The following is a 13,598-nucleotide window of genomic DNA, read 5'->3' as shown; positions in this document are numbered from 1 at the left end:
TATGTGTCACTATTGCAAAAACTCTTGGCAACCAAGGTTAAACGTTTCATTTCATTTGAGCATACTGACGAAAATCAACATTTCGAAATAATTTTTGGTTTGGTCGTTAAATAATGTGTTTACTATGGAAGACTTAGGAGTATCATATGGCCCGGGGTTTTACTGTGTTTGAGAGTAGCAAAATGACTGCAAGAATGGTGTAGTAATAGTATTATTGGTTAATATTCATTTTTTTATTTCAGCCGATGACCTATTTTTAATAGTAACCATTCGTATAACCAACCACAACTCAACTACTTGGAAGAAAATCGAGAAACTTTTGTGCTCAACACAGTGAAAACGTGAAAAGAAAATCGATGAACATTTCACCGAAATTTGATGTCTCTGCTAGGAAGTTTGAAAAACAATCGCTTAGCCACCTGTTCTAGCTTTCCAATTTGCTTTGGCTGTTTTAATTTTCCAATTTGCTTACGCCGCCAGTATTACTTTAATCCAGACAAATTTGCCCGCAAATTTATTTTCACAAAACAATTCTTCTATCAATAAGATTCATAAAAACAAAAAAATAAATCCAAATTACTAATCAAGAAAAACCAGATGATAAAAGTACTTGGAAGTATTAATCAACTTGCAAACAAAGTAAGAATGCATTTTACAAAGTGGAAAGAAAACTTGAAAATGTGTTCGTAGTATTCTTATACACTACTTAATTCTCCCGGAAACTCATGATATATACACTTACCACCAGATTTTACCACTTGTCAATTTAATTTTTAGAAACTTGTTTACGTCTCTCAGATTGTCCATAAGCGTTTGCATTATGGAAGTACTTATTTTTGATAAACTGAATTCTTGCAAGGTGTAAACATCAAGCAATCATCCGATAAATGGTAAAAATTATAATAGCAAACAAAATATACGAATAACGACATGCTTCAAGTTTTCACTAAGTTTTTACAATATTTAGATCGAACTCCTAGACTCAAAAGGAAATACACATAATTTTGAAAATGCAAAATGGCGACAAATTTGTATCCAGTTATTCATTTCGCGTATAATTCACACAAACTGAACTATTCCGTTGGTCAAAATGTTCATTCAGTTTTTTTTAAAATTATCTAAAAAGAATTATTTCGTCATCTTTTTGATCAATATAATTTTGTCAACACTTTTGCCTAGTATAATTTAAGATAATATAATCAAATTTTGTGCCTAAAAAGTACCTTATGGGATTTCATTTATGCTAAAAAATTTAATTAATTTATATATTCCATGAATCTCGCATTTAGACCGAATAATTCCCAGAAAACAAAAAACAAAAATGTATAATCCTTAGAAATATTGCAAGAAAGTTGTATGATTTGCTAACTTTTGCGTTCAAAGTGTCCAACTATGTATAACCTCCACGGTTCTTTACGCTTTTCATCAAATTTTGAAATATGATATATACAAAATCCTATCTAAGTATTAATATTTTCGAATCTAATTTTAAGATAATCAATTTACGTCAAACATTTGTCCTTTTATTCTTTTTCCAATTTGAATATATATATTTTAACTTTTATTACCCCGAAAACAAAAAGCTTCCACTTTTTTGTCAAATTTAGAAAATAGTTCGTATATCCAAAGATGCATTGTAGCCTTCATAGTACGAATATAATTTTCAATGTTTACTTGCATGTATAAATAGCCTAATGACCTGTTATGTGTAGCTTTAAAATAGTTTCTTTTTTTTTGTATTTTCTTACGCGTGATATTACTAAGGTGCTTATTTTTGCTTATTCCTTCTCACTTAATGTTATTTCGAACTACACTAAACATATTATTTTTGAACTTATTATCGATTTTCCAGAAAAAAATGTCACCATTTTACGTTTGAAATTTGATTTTGAATTATTACTTCAATAGTATCCTCTGTTTGAAAGACTTCATTGGAAGAATTTCTGTGCTTTTTGTAAATATTTATTATAAAAACTTCCTGAAATGGAATGAGGGTTTAATATGACATAATTTGTGCTTCTTGAGATTAAAAAAAATCAGTCAGAGTTTCTAGCAGGTTCTCGAGGAAACTTTTTGAATGATGCTGAATTCAAAGTGATTATTTGAAAACTGAAAATATTGACGGATACCAAGTATATTTTGTCGATTTGTCGAACAATCATTCATCATTACTACAGCCTATGGATGTTTGCAAATTAAGACAAAACAAATGTAGCAATATGTTATATTAAAAACATTCTAGCCTTGTCAGTTGGACAAAGTTAAAACTGTTCTTGAGTTTGCAGAACAAAACTAGTTCTTTTCCTGTGCTCTAGTAGATGGTTTTCATATGATTGACCGAAACGTGTATATAGCCACTCAATTATGGCTGAGATTTGTTTGATTTTAAGGGTATCTCTTGACTCACAGAGAAAGCTGGTGAATTATGGGATTATTTTCTTAATAATTAGTTATTATTAGTTTCATACAAAATCTCTGAACAGAAAATATTAAAATAGATCAAGAAAACAAAAAATATTTAACAAAAAGTCATTGAGATATATTGTTTTGAAATCACGCACCAAAATCAACTAGAAAAAGTATAAAAATGCCATCTGCTTTGAGGTAGTTTCGTTTCAATTTGATTTACTGTCTATTGCAAAAGTATGTCAATGTTGTCTTTTATTTCTGCTGTTTTTACTTTTTAAGTTTATGATTTATAAATATTTGTAAAAATGAGGTATATCAGTTACTATTGGATACTTTTTCATTCGTCTGTTAATTTTACAATTTTCCTTGTATTCTGTGGTTATTGTAAAAATTACAAAAAAAGCTTTAAAAATATTTGTCTAAAATTCTTAACAGTATTATGATCAAACAGAACAAATTAAAGAGTACAAAAATAGAAATAATAGAACAAAAAGATTATCAATATTTACCCTTAATTAAAATTTACATTCAGGCACAGCTTCGAATAGTAGCTCAAGTTAAAAAATAAAATGTAATTCAGACTCTGCAACAGAGCAACTATTTAAAGCCGTTTGCATAAAACTTATATTTACTATTACTATAATTTTCTAAAGTTAACTTAATAAAAAATATATTTTACAATGTTCTTACTCAACAGATAGAAATAATTACAGATTTTTACATTACGAGCGGAGAAAAATACTTACAGTCCTTATTACAAAAACAAAAAAGTAAATTATAATTAAATTTCGCTTACTTTTAATAGCGCTATTTTCATGTAGATCGTTTAATGCTTAAATGAGTTTAACACTTAATATATTTCCATTTCTTTTCTGATTAGGTTTTTGCTTTTGTCTATAACAAGAAAGGAAAAGATATGAGCTGCTGTCTGCTTAATTTCCGAAAATATTTCCGAATCAAGTTTTGTTTTTAAATAATAATAAAATAAAATAGAAGCCGAATATAATGTTTTTCAAAAACTTAAAAAAAGTTATACAGATCAATCAACTCATTAGATGCTTTTCAATGTATCCATTTGCTCGAATTGCATTTCTTATGAGTACTTGTCTCATCGAATGCCAAGAGATATTGTGCACGATATCAACCATTTGGATATCACAGAAGTACTGAATTTTGATGGGTAATAGCATTTAAGGTTTTCAGTTTATATTTTTTTACTTTGTATACATAAGCATTGGATAGTCTCGGAGAATAAATTGCTTTTCAGATATAGACTTTTCATTGAATCAAACTTTCCCCAATTTATTGTGATTCCCAATCTTCTTGTCACTAATATGTAGTGCAACGAAATGTATCTTTGATTTTTTCTTTTCTGCAGTATTAGGCAATGGGAATTTTGTGGATACTACATTCTTTCCCTAATTATCATCTGTATGTTAGTCATTGAATAACTGTAAACTGCATTAAAAAAAAATGCAAATGAATCGAATAATAATTTAAACCAAAAACTCCATCGAGGGTTTGTTAAGACGAAGAGAAACTGAAATATGTTAATCATGATTTGATATTTCCCTCCTTGGAAATAACTAAATTTTCCTGTTTTAATAAATCATTGTTGATGGATAAAAGTTTGTTTTATTTTCACACGAAACTAGATGTAGAAGACATATGACTTTATGTAAACTTTCCATTTTTTCATTTCTAAAAGATTAATTTTTTTATAAATAAAAGCACGATTTCGTTGTACTACATTGTCTTATCGAAAGATAAATTGTTCGGGGAAATACTCGCAAATTTCATTTTACAATAGTCACTGTTTGTTAGCGTTATTTATTTTACTATACACAAAATATGTATCTTCCTGTTAGAAAATTTCGCATTGCAGAATCTCTGAAATTGAGAATTATGGCGAGACTATTTTTCATTCGTAATGAGCCGGAGCTAGCTTAAAGTTTCTCTGATTCAGGATGTAAATCAATCTGTGCTCATGCAATACTCTTCTATTTTATTATTATCATTATTTAGTGTTCAACAAAACTAGCTTCTCATAAAAATGAACGTTTTTGATTGGTTTGGTTCTAAAACATGTTTGATAGATGGCGGCTTCCAAAATATCATATAAAAAGACAACTGCTATTGTAGTGTAGTGTTTGTTTTTAGGAATCCTTTCTAAATGTAGTAGTAGTTAAACGGCATTTTGTATTAAATATTCTATTGCTATTGAGATCAAATATAAAGTAGTAGTAACAGTAAGAGATATTGTTAATAAGACATTTTTCTCTGTTGTAGATGTATGTAGATCAATAAAATATTGTTCTGATTTCAGGCACCCGGGTTATGGAGTTTTTGATACTTGGAGGTAGCAATAAAGAGGATGGATTTGAGAGAAGAGAGCAGCATGAAAGTAGAAGTATTCACCTATACTTTTGCTCTCTGCTTTGTAGGATACTGTGTAGTTAAAAACAAACAATAAATATGATAATGCCAATCGTTATTTTTTGTTATTGGAAAACTAGCAGAAATTCCTAGAAAGTAGTGAAATAGGAAAACAACTTAATGTGGGAAGCAAAAAAATGCTTGCTTTCGACTGAATATAAGTAAGCGGTCCGCCACAGCCCTCAATGAAAGAACATCTAACCTAAGGGCCTTGCGATGACAACCTTTTCATTCTTCAAGCTTTAGTTCCTTTCCCAATTAAGATGCTTTCTCCATTCCATTCCATTCTTGGTATGAAAATTTATTCTTCTTATTGTTTTGTTTTTAAGAACAGCTTTCTGTAATCTATATATTATTATTATAACTAATTATTATGTCTGTTGTCTTGTTCGTGCCATTCTTTTCATAATAAAAAGGGTCCGGAGCCACTGACGTGAATCAAATGAGCTTTTTATTATAAAAAGAAAAAAAAAACTCTCCGTTATTGATTATATTTAAATTACTATTTTGCATATCTTTTCATTAGAGTTATTTACTTTAATTTATTTAAGTGACAGGTACTTGAGTTTATATTCTATTTTCAATGAAGTTTATTGAGCTGTATAGTGATAGCTGAATATTTTCCTTGCTTCTACTTCTTTTGTCTGGATATCTTGAGAAAATCATTTGATACAAACCGTCATTAAAAGAAAGGCATGCTCAGCGAAACAAAGGAAATATCAGTTTTCACTATTTTGATTTAAATAAGCGCAGAATCAATGAGAATTTTCAGTAACTCATGTTGTCCCTCTGATGGCTCCTGGACAACTTTGTCGTTGCATTCAAATGTCCGTTTGCGTCTTATTCATATCAATTGTCATTTGTGTAAAAGTAACTCGCGCAGCTTTCTAACAAATGATTGCAGATTTCCGTTTCGCTCTCAATCAATAAATATTCAATTACTTTATTCATTTTAATGACACTTGTGGTGAATGTAAACACTATAGATATTTATAAAAAGTAAAAAGTTTGGCTGTTAATTGTAAAAAATAAATAAGGTCTGTAAAAATAAAATTATAAAATAAACGGTGTATATAAATAAATGCTGTGCTCTTTTAAAACGGATAGACTATTGTTTCAACCAGTCAAAAACGTTCCGACCTCTGCTTTAATATATATTTTCTGTACTCTCATTCGCTGTATTTATATGTATTTGTGAACAGTTTGTATTTCAAATATTTTAACTATTTTTTAACTTCCTCTAATCACTGTTTAATTAGTTTACTTTTTATTATGTTCCTTTGTTTTCTTGTATGTTTAAGTTCATTTTAATAGCACCCTAAAACATTTTCAGTCGGATATAGTGAAAGAAAAATATACACAGTATAAAGCAAAATTTCAAGAACAACTGAATTAAGAAAAATTTCCAAACCATTGTTAAAGATTAAGGATCAATAGCAATATGTCGCTGTCAATCTCAACTTTATCCTCTTTTTGGTTCTTAAACGTTCAATATTTTTGACTGTTTTCTTTCGCCACTTTTACTTTGGTTGTTTTTACAATTTTTCGGAAATTTTTCTTAAGTTGATTTCTATTGAGGAGTAACTGCTCGAGTTGTATCTGATGTGGTTGTTGTTGAAGTTGCTCGGACTTTTGTTTGACAGATATTAGATGAGAATAGAAGTTTTGGGGTAAAGCACTTCTCTATTGGCTATGGTTTTGTCCCTGCAGTTGATTCATAGCAATTTCGTGTTTATGTTCACGCGCAATATGTCGTCGTACTGTGTTGTTGCGAGTAAATGTTCGCGAACAAAAAGGGCATGGTACTCGTATACCTTGATGGCGTTGACGAATATGAGCTCGAAGGTTTGTTTCGTAGCCATACAAACGGTCACAATACAGGCACTTAAGTTTCTTTCCTAAATGTGTAAAAAAGGTAATTTGTCAAGAAATATGTTCCAAAGCAATTTTATAAAAAAAAACAACAAACATTATAGTTCTCCTAATTTCCACAGCCCTAACTAAATAAATTCATAATGCTAATCCAATCAAACATGTTAGTATATACTTCCTCTAAGTCAGCAAGCCAGAAAAAGGAAAGTGACAATAGCTAGGCGGAGTGAACAACTGCATGGAAAAACTCGACAATTTCTTCTGCCGGCAAAAAGGAACCACTTTTTTTACCATCGAGCAAGGGTCAATTAACAAATAAAAACTTACTTTCAGTTTATCAGATTAAATTTGATCTTGAAGTACAGTAGTGGAAAGGAACAATGTAACCATCATATAAGAGAAAGGAAGCTACTACACCTCATAACTTTCAACCTGTGAACGCCGAGAGCTACGTACTTCATCTCACAAATCAGTTAAAAGTTGCGAGAAAAGAAATTAGAAAGAAAAATGCGATGTTAATTGAACAAGAAAACTGTATAAAACAATGCAAATAAACTGAGAAGGAATGCACATGTGTGTTCATAAGGAATCTTCGTCGTTCTACGAATTTAAGAAAGGAGAATCGTTGCTTAATCTGCGAGCATAACGGACTTAAGGGGTTAAGCCACTGCTGAAATTTAAAAAAAAGGGATTTCTTTTTTGTCGAAAAAATGCATTAACTCCTTAGAAATGAAATACTCAAAGGACTAAGGGGAAAGTATCTAAATATATAATATAAAATTTGGGCGCAACCCCTCTTACTCCGATGCGAACATATGGGAAAGTTAAAAGGCGTTTTTCTCAAAACTATAACTCATAATTCGAACAAATCTTGACCGATTGAGTTGAAATTGTAACTGTATACTCATAATTACATTTCGCATGGAAATAAATAGGATTTTTGAAAAACATTGCATAATTTTTCTTTTAATAATAAATAATTTTTAGAAATTTTGTTTTTCTGCAAAAATTGACACATCGGAAAAATTCTATGTACTTCTTTAGCCATGTATAGTATGGTGCCGAAATAAGTCAATGCTGTTGGAAAGCGCAATCTCGTAATCTTATAATTATAGCCAATATGTTGAAGTTAGCAGAAAATTGAATATTGTCATATTCTATAATGTGGTAGTAATCCATTCCATTTGAAATTAAACCTCTCTTTCCTTCCGTCCAAATAGATAATACTTGTACCGCATGGAATCAATTTTGCATCAAGCTAAAAGCTTATAGTTTTGAACACGTGCTAAGCCATAAAATATTATTTAGTTGCAACGAGAGCCCTTAGCATCGCAATAAAAATCGAAGCTGATCAAGCCGAAACAATTATTCTAGATTGGCCACAAATCTGTTATCAAAATTATTAATTATTTAAATCCGACTAAACCGTAATAAATTCCCACGCCATATAAGGGAGTTCAAAAAGATTACGGCAGCTGACGCACGAGATTTCGCGAGTCAGCTACCGTATTTTTGGACGACATTCGTTTCTAGTAGAATGAAAAGAACTAAAGTAGCTACTCTTGCAAATGTCCCCATTAGTGATGGTAGATTGAAAGGGACAGACGTTGAATTGAAAGCTTTTGTGGAGAAGAAAAACCAAAAATTTTCCACGAAAGAAAATCTAAAAAAAACAAAGAATTCCTTTTTAGAAAAAAAGTTAGAATCATGGATAAGTTAAAATTTTTACGCGAATTAAAAATTTGTTTATTGTTTATTAGATAAATTGATCCGATAAGACCAAAATAAAACGGCAAAGTAATGATATCCTTCAAACCCATCACATGTGCAGCTTACAGTGTAAAGCCGTGTTCGTTCTTACATGGTTTGAATGTGAATTAGCAGTTAAATTTCTTATTAAAATAGACGAGTAATTCGCAATTAGTTTTATTTGCGTATTCTTGTTGATAACCTTCAGCTGCGGTTGAAAAAATGGGAAACTACCGTCACCAGGCCATAATTAAAAATGACAATAATTCTAAGCATACGCCAAAAATCGTAGAGAAACGAATCGGCAACCAGATATTTGAAATCCTTGTGGAATCTATCAATTTTGAGAAAAAATGCAAGAGGAATGCAAAATATTTCGATAGAGTAATTTCCAAATCATGCACTTCGAAGCCAAAAGTCACTAAATGCTACTAAACCTCGAAAGTGCCTCTAACGAAATCTTAGAATTCGTTTCAAAAAGTCTTAGAAGTTAATATTGCACTTATGGTATAAAGTTTGCTTAGACCAAAGCTTTAACCAGAGATTTAAAAAGTACTAAAAGTTTTTAAAATTAGATTTGCAAAGAATTATTGGAGCAATGTACAACTGCTACAACTTTGCCAACAGCCTTTTGGGCGATACTTAGATCATAGGGCAGCGAAGGTTCTAAGAAAACTGTTAACGAACAAAGAAAGAAGAGCCGCTAGAATATTCTCAAAAGAATTTCAAGGAAAAAATAGTTGACATCGAATAAGTTAAGGTTCAGAAAGCATTCAAAGAGGTCATTCGATGTGGGACGAGTGCATTATTTTATTAGCATTATGGAAACAAATGAAACCAGCACATTTGGGATCGGAGCAGACTGTACTGCGATGAAAACGAGCAACCATATACAAACCCTATTTTCAGTAACAAGAAGAATAACAACTGAAATGGTTCCCAGTAGACTCCTACCATATACATACAAAAAATAAAAATTTTAAAACATTACCATCCGCTGTATTCACTGTCCCACTATTTTTATTGTTCAGTTTCGTAGCATTCCAAACGTTCAACATATCCGCTGGGGCAATGGAGGCCGCCAAACCGCCTGCCAGCCCACCTGATTCTGTTTTGAAGTCTGCTAACGTCGTAGGAGTAGGTGGCGCTGTATTCGATGTTGGTGGTTGCGGTGAATAATCCTCCATTTTTACCCTCAAGTCTTCGGCTCCGTTCTAATGAAAAATATAAATAAATTAAAATCAAATAACATTTCTTCCATCAAAATTTCACTATTGAACAATAAATTTTGAAAAATATCTACTCAGATAAATACTGATAATTTTGCGCCAAAGATATTCAATAAAAGTAAATTTTGACTGGAGATTTTGATTCTACTAACCTAAAAATATAAATCACATAATACATATATGAGAAAAATATTATTTACAAACATTAAAATTTCAATGTTAAAAACGTGGAGGTAAATGTAGTCATGATAAATGAATGAGATTGTGGTAAAATTAGGTGGGATCATATTATCTACCTTAAGCGCATTCAAATTTAGCAACTCTAGAAAAAAACTTCAACTTGGGTTCTCCTCAAAAAGGACGACTGAATCACAACGTGATTAATAAAGGCGAAATTTACAACAAAACCTTTTCAGTAACATATTCAATGAAAATCATGTTGTACCCCCAAAGCTTTCACTACAAACACGTACTGTTCCGCAGAGGCTGAAAAATACGCCACAAAATTCAGTAAACTTTCAAGAACGTTTTGCGACAAACATTTTGTTGCTTTAAAAATATATAGGAAAACAGTTTTCCCTTAATCAAAAAGCTGTCCCCTCAAACATATTCCTAGAAATAGCAACCAATCGTAAGCTCTGATCCCACATTTCAGAGGCATAAAATGCATGCTTCAAACAATGTCGATGAAAAATGAATGAAAACTGAGTGTGAAGAAAACCATGATACTACAGAGAAAGGAATATATAAATTATAAAACTTAAGCATAAAAGATACCTTGGGCGCAAAACTTTGTGAACTGCCTTCGCTAGTTATCCTTACATCGCTAGATTCCCGTTCCTCTTTGTCGTCCTCATTGGTCTCATTTGTACTTCCATTGTTTCGTTCTGTTCGCTCAGCCCGTTCTTGACACGATCCTGCTCCGTTTCCTGCCGAAGCTGTCGTACTTGGTGGACTGTGATTTTCATATCGACTGCATTGAAAATATATCAAAATTTTCTTCTAACTTCAAACAATATTCAATCATACCTGGACTGAGGTGAAGCTCTTTCTGTTTGCATTGTGTCTGCTTCCGTGGGCGCTGATGAAGATGCACTACTAGATGGTCTATAAAAGCATCGAATCGATCAATTTGAAGTTAATTATGCACTCAATCATTACCTGTAAGGTTTATTTATAGGGCTTGCGCTTTCCGCACTACCCTTCGAACCATCACGTAAAACACTGCCTCGCGTTTCTTGTTCCGAAAAGGGACTCCGTAAGTGTCTTTTTCTTGGTGGATCGAAGGATAGCGGTCGATAAATAGGTGGCAAATATGGTGGCATTCCACCCAGTGCTGAGCTGCTTGGATGCATTAAGGAATCACATTCCTGTTTTAAACTGCTTAAACCTAAATGAGCACTGGAGTTTCCTGATCCTGAGTTACCACCTGAAGTTGTCCCTGACAGACTATTACGTTGTTGCCGCCTGCCACTCAATTGAGTCGAGTCCATGTGTTGTTGTGACTGTTCATGGGACTGAGATTGAGCGGCTGCCAAACGGCCATGCTCCGTTGATAAACCTTTAACCTAATAAGAAAACAAAGAGAGAATTATAGTACGCTTTTGAATAATACGGTCCGTTAGAAATAACTAGTGGAAAGCAAATCTTTCTGATAGGAATCAAAGACACATTTATGCAAATTATCACATTCAGTCCAACATCAGTCTAGACTGATCCTAGATGTAGCCTAATTTTATTGCAATCGTCACACCGTTGAATGTAAATCATAAGTATGCGCATTTTGTACACCAATTGTTTGTTTGCTTTGCATCCCTTTTAAAAATATAATGGAACTCTAGATAAGAGAATAACAAGAATATTAGACAAACAGAAGATTTCAAATTATTTAAACAAACCGAGTCGATGTCTGCCTGTCTGACATACTCACTTTACTCGGGAACGGCTGAACATATCACGAAATTTGATTGGGTTGCGTGGTATGTGAATTCGTATGAATTTGGATTGAATTTAACGGGGTGAGATCCCCATACATCTGAAAACGGGTGCGACTTTTTTTCAGCATCTCGTCAAATGGCGTATCAAATGAAAGGTGTCAATTATCACTCTTCAAAACTATCATAGCTTTCAATATCAGCTTAAAGATAAGACAGCAGCCAAAATGCACGCACCGTAAAGTGTAATAGATCCTGTTCTCAGAGCAATCCAACCAAAACTCGGAAAAAATCGCGATAAATCTAGGCTTTCTATTTCGATATTTACTCAAATAAAATTAATAATAGTATATGTATTAGTAATAGAAATAATCGTTGGCGCAACAATCCATATTGGATCAGGGCCTTGAAGTGTGTTAGAGCACTTCATTCAAGACCGTAACGGTACACTACAATATACTGTAGGAGGCAATGTGGTCAACATTGCGCTCGCCCGAGATTATTACCCTGATTTGACTCAGGTATTCATTCACAGCTGAGTCGACTGGTATCCGACGTCAAATCACAATACAAATCCCACTGTCACCAGTGAGATTTGAATCGCGACCTTCCGTACGACAACCTTGCGCTCTAACCACTCAGCTATCCGGACACAATATGTATTAGCATATTTTACAAATTTATCAAAAACTTCCGTAAACTCATCCTAGCAATACAAAAATGAACATTAGGTTAAATGATAATATAAGGCATAATACTAGGTGGAGGCCCTATTATTATTGACAAAATAATAATAGGCCAACGCTTTCTATTTCGCGTGAATTTACTATACCTAAAGTGAAGATGATTCATGTCAGTTTTAAGTGAGAAGCGATCGTGTAATGATGGCTATTGATAAAGCTTATTTACGCCTCTGTATTTTATACGAAGGGAAGAAATGTTACGGAAGCACGTAGAAATTTGGTGAAAGTGTTTGAAGAAGGTAAAGTTTATATCAGAACATAAAGAACATGGCTTCAGAAATTGGAAGAAAGAGATTTCGACCTTTCAAATAAGCCACGCTCTGGGGAAAGATATTTTGAAGACCATGTTAAATGAAAATAATTTTCCAAGAATATCAGAAATCTCGAAGAAACTTAATTCAACTCAACGAATCATTTTGGGTCATATTCGGAAACTAGGATTTGTGTGAACATATTTGTGATGGATGCCACATGAATTCCGTGAGAAAACTTTGAATGATGACTATCACATGCACAGCCCTGCTTGTAAACTACAAAATCGAATCTTTCTTGAGCCGGAGAATAATTACAGATGAGAAGCGGATTACCTTCGAAAACATCGAAAGGAAAAGGGCATATTGTCACCCCGGAAAATCCGCCGCTTCCACCCCTAAGCCCAACTCGAGCTTAAATAAAAGAGCGTTGTGTATATGATGGAACTTTCGAGGATCGATAGATTACAAGCTGCTAAACCGGGCGAAAAGCAAAATTCAAAAAGGCACAGATAATTTAAATAAACTCCAAGAAAAGAGGACCACCTTCTTCAATGGGTAGGACATCAAATTGCTTCACGATAATGGCAGAGCTAGGCTAGGAAATTTTGCCACATCCATCAGATTTTCCGGACGTACCACCCTCCGACTACCACTAATATTTACTGTGCTCGGAAACAATTAGGTGTAATGCATGTAATATACTATATATAGCAACTTAATCGAATCTCAAAATTACCACCATTTGTTTCCCAAAAAAACCTTAAAAACCGTATCCATACATTTTAACGTTTTGGATCTTGGCAGCCCCCCTCGAAATCATCATCATATAATTTTCAATATCATAAAATTTGGATGCAAATTATGCGAATTTATATAATCAAAAATATGATTTTGTCATTTCCTTTACAAAATTTACACTTCCATTTTTACCCCTAAATTTTTGGATGCTCTTTCAATAAGTAAGAATACAAT

General features: G+C 32.5%; 1 protein-coding gene across 5 annotated transcripts in view; it reads right to left on the bottom strand.

Annotated features, from left to right (window-relative positions):
- Positions 1-228: 228 nt before the first annotated feature.
- Positions 229-13,598, bottom strand: part of LOC119658453 (zinc finger protein chinmo) — a 93,547-nt gene continuing 80,177 nt past the window's right edge. For 4 of the 5 annotated variants that reach the window (XM_038065983.1, XM_038065903.1, XM_038066038.1 and 1 more), the window contains 5 exons: positions 10,857-11,263; positions 10,725-10,802; positions 10,473-10,668; positions 9,458-9,680; positions 229-6,743 (listed from right to left, as the gene is read on the bottom strand). In XM_038065983.1, the coding sequence (XP_037921911.1) occupies positions 6,529-6,743; positions 9,458-9,680; positions 10,473-10,668; positions 10,725-10,802; positions 10,857-11,263 (1,119 nt within the window). In that variant the 3' untranslated portion in view covers positions 229-6,528. The remainder of the gene's footprint in view (positions 6,744-9,457; positions 9,681-10,472; positions 10,669-10,724; positions 10,803-10,856; positions 11,264-13,598) is intronic. The other variant, XM_038066206.1, reaches the window with a different exon arrangement.

Source organism: Hermetia illucens, chromosome 1, assembly GCF_905115235.1.
Source record: "Hermetia illucens chromosome 1, iHerIll2.2.curated.20191125, whole genome shotgun sequence".
Lineage (NCBI taxonomy): Eukaryota > Metazoa > Arthropoda > Insecta > Diptera > Stratiomyidae > Hermetia > Hermetia illucens.
This window is presented reverse-complemented; position numbering and strand designations above follow the sequence as displayed.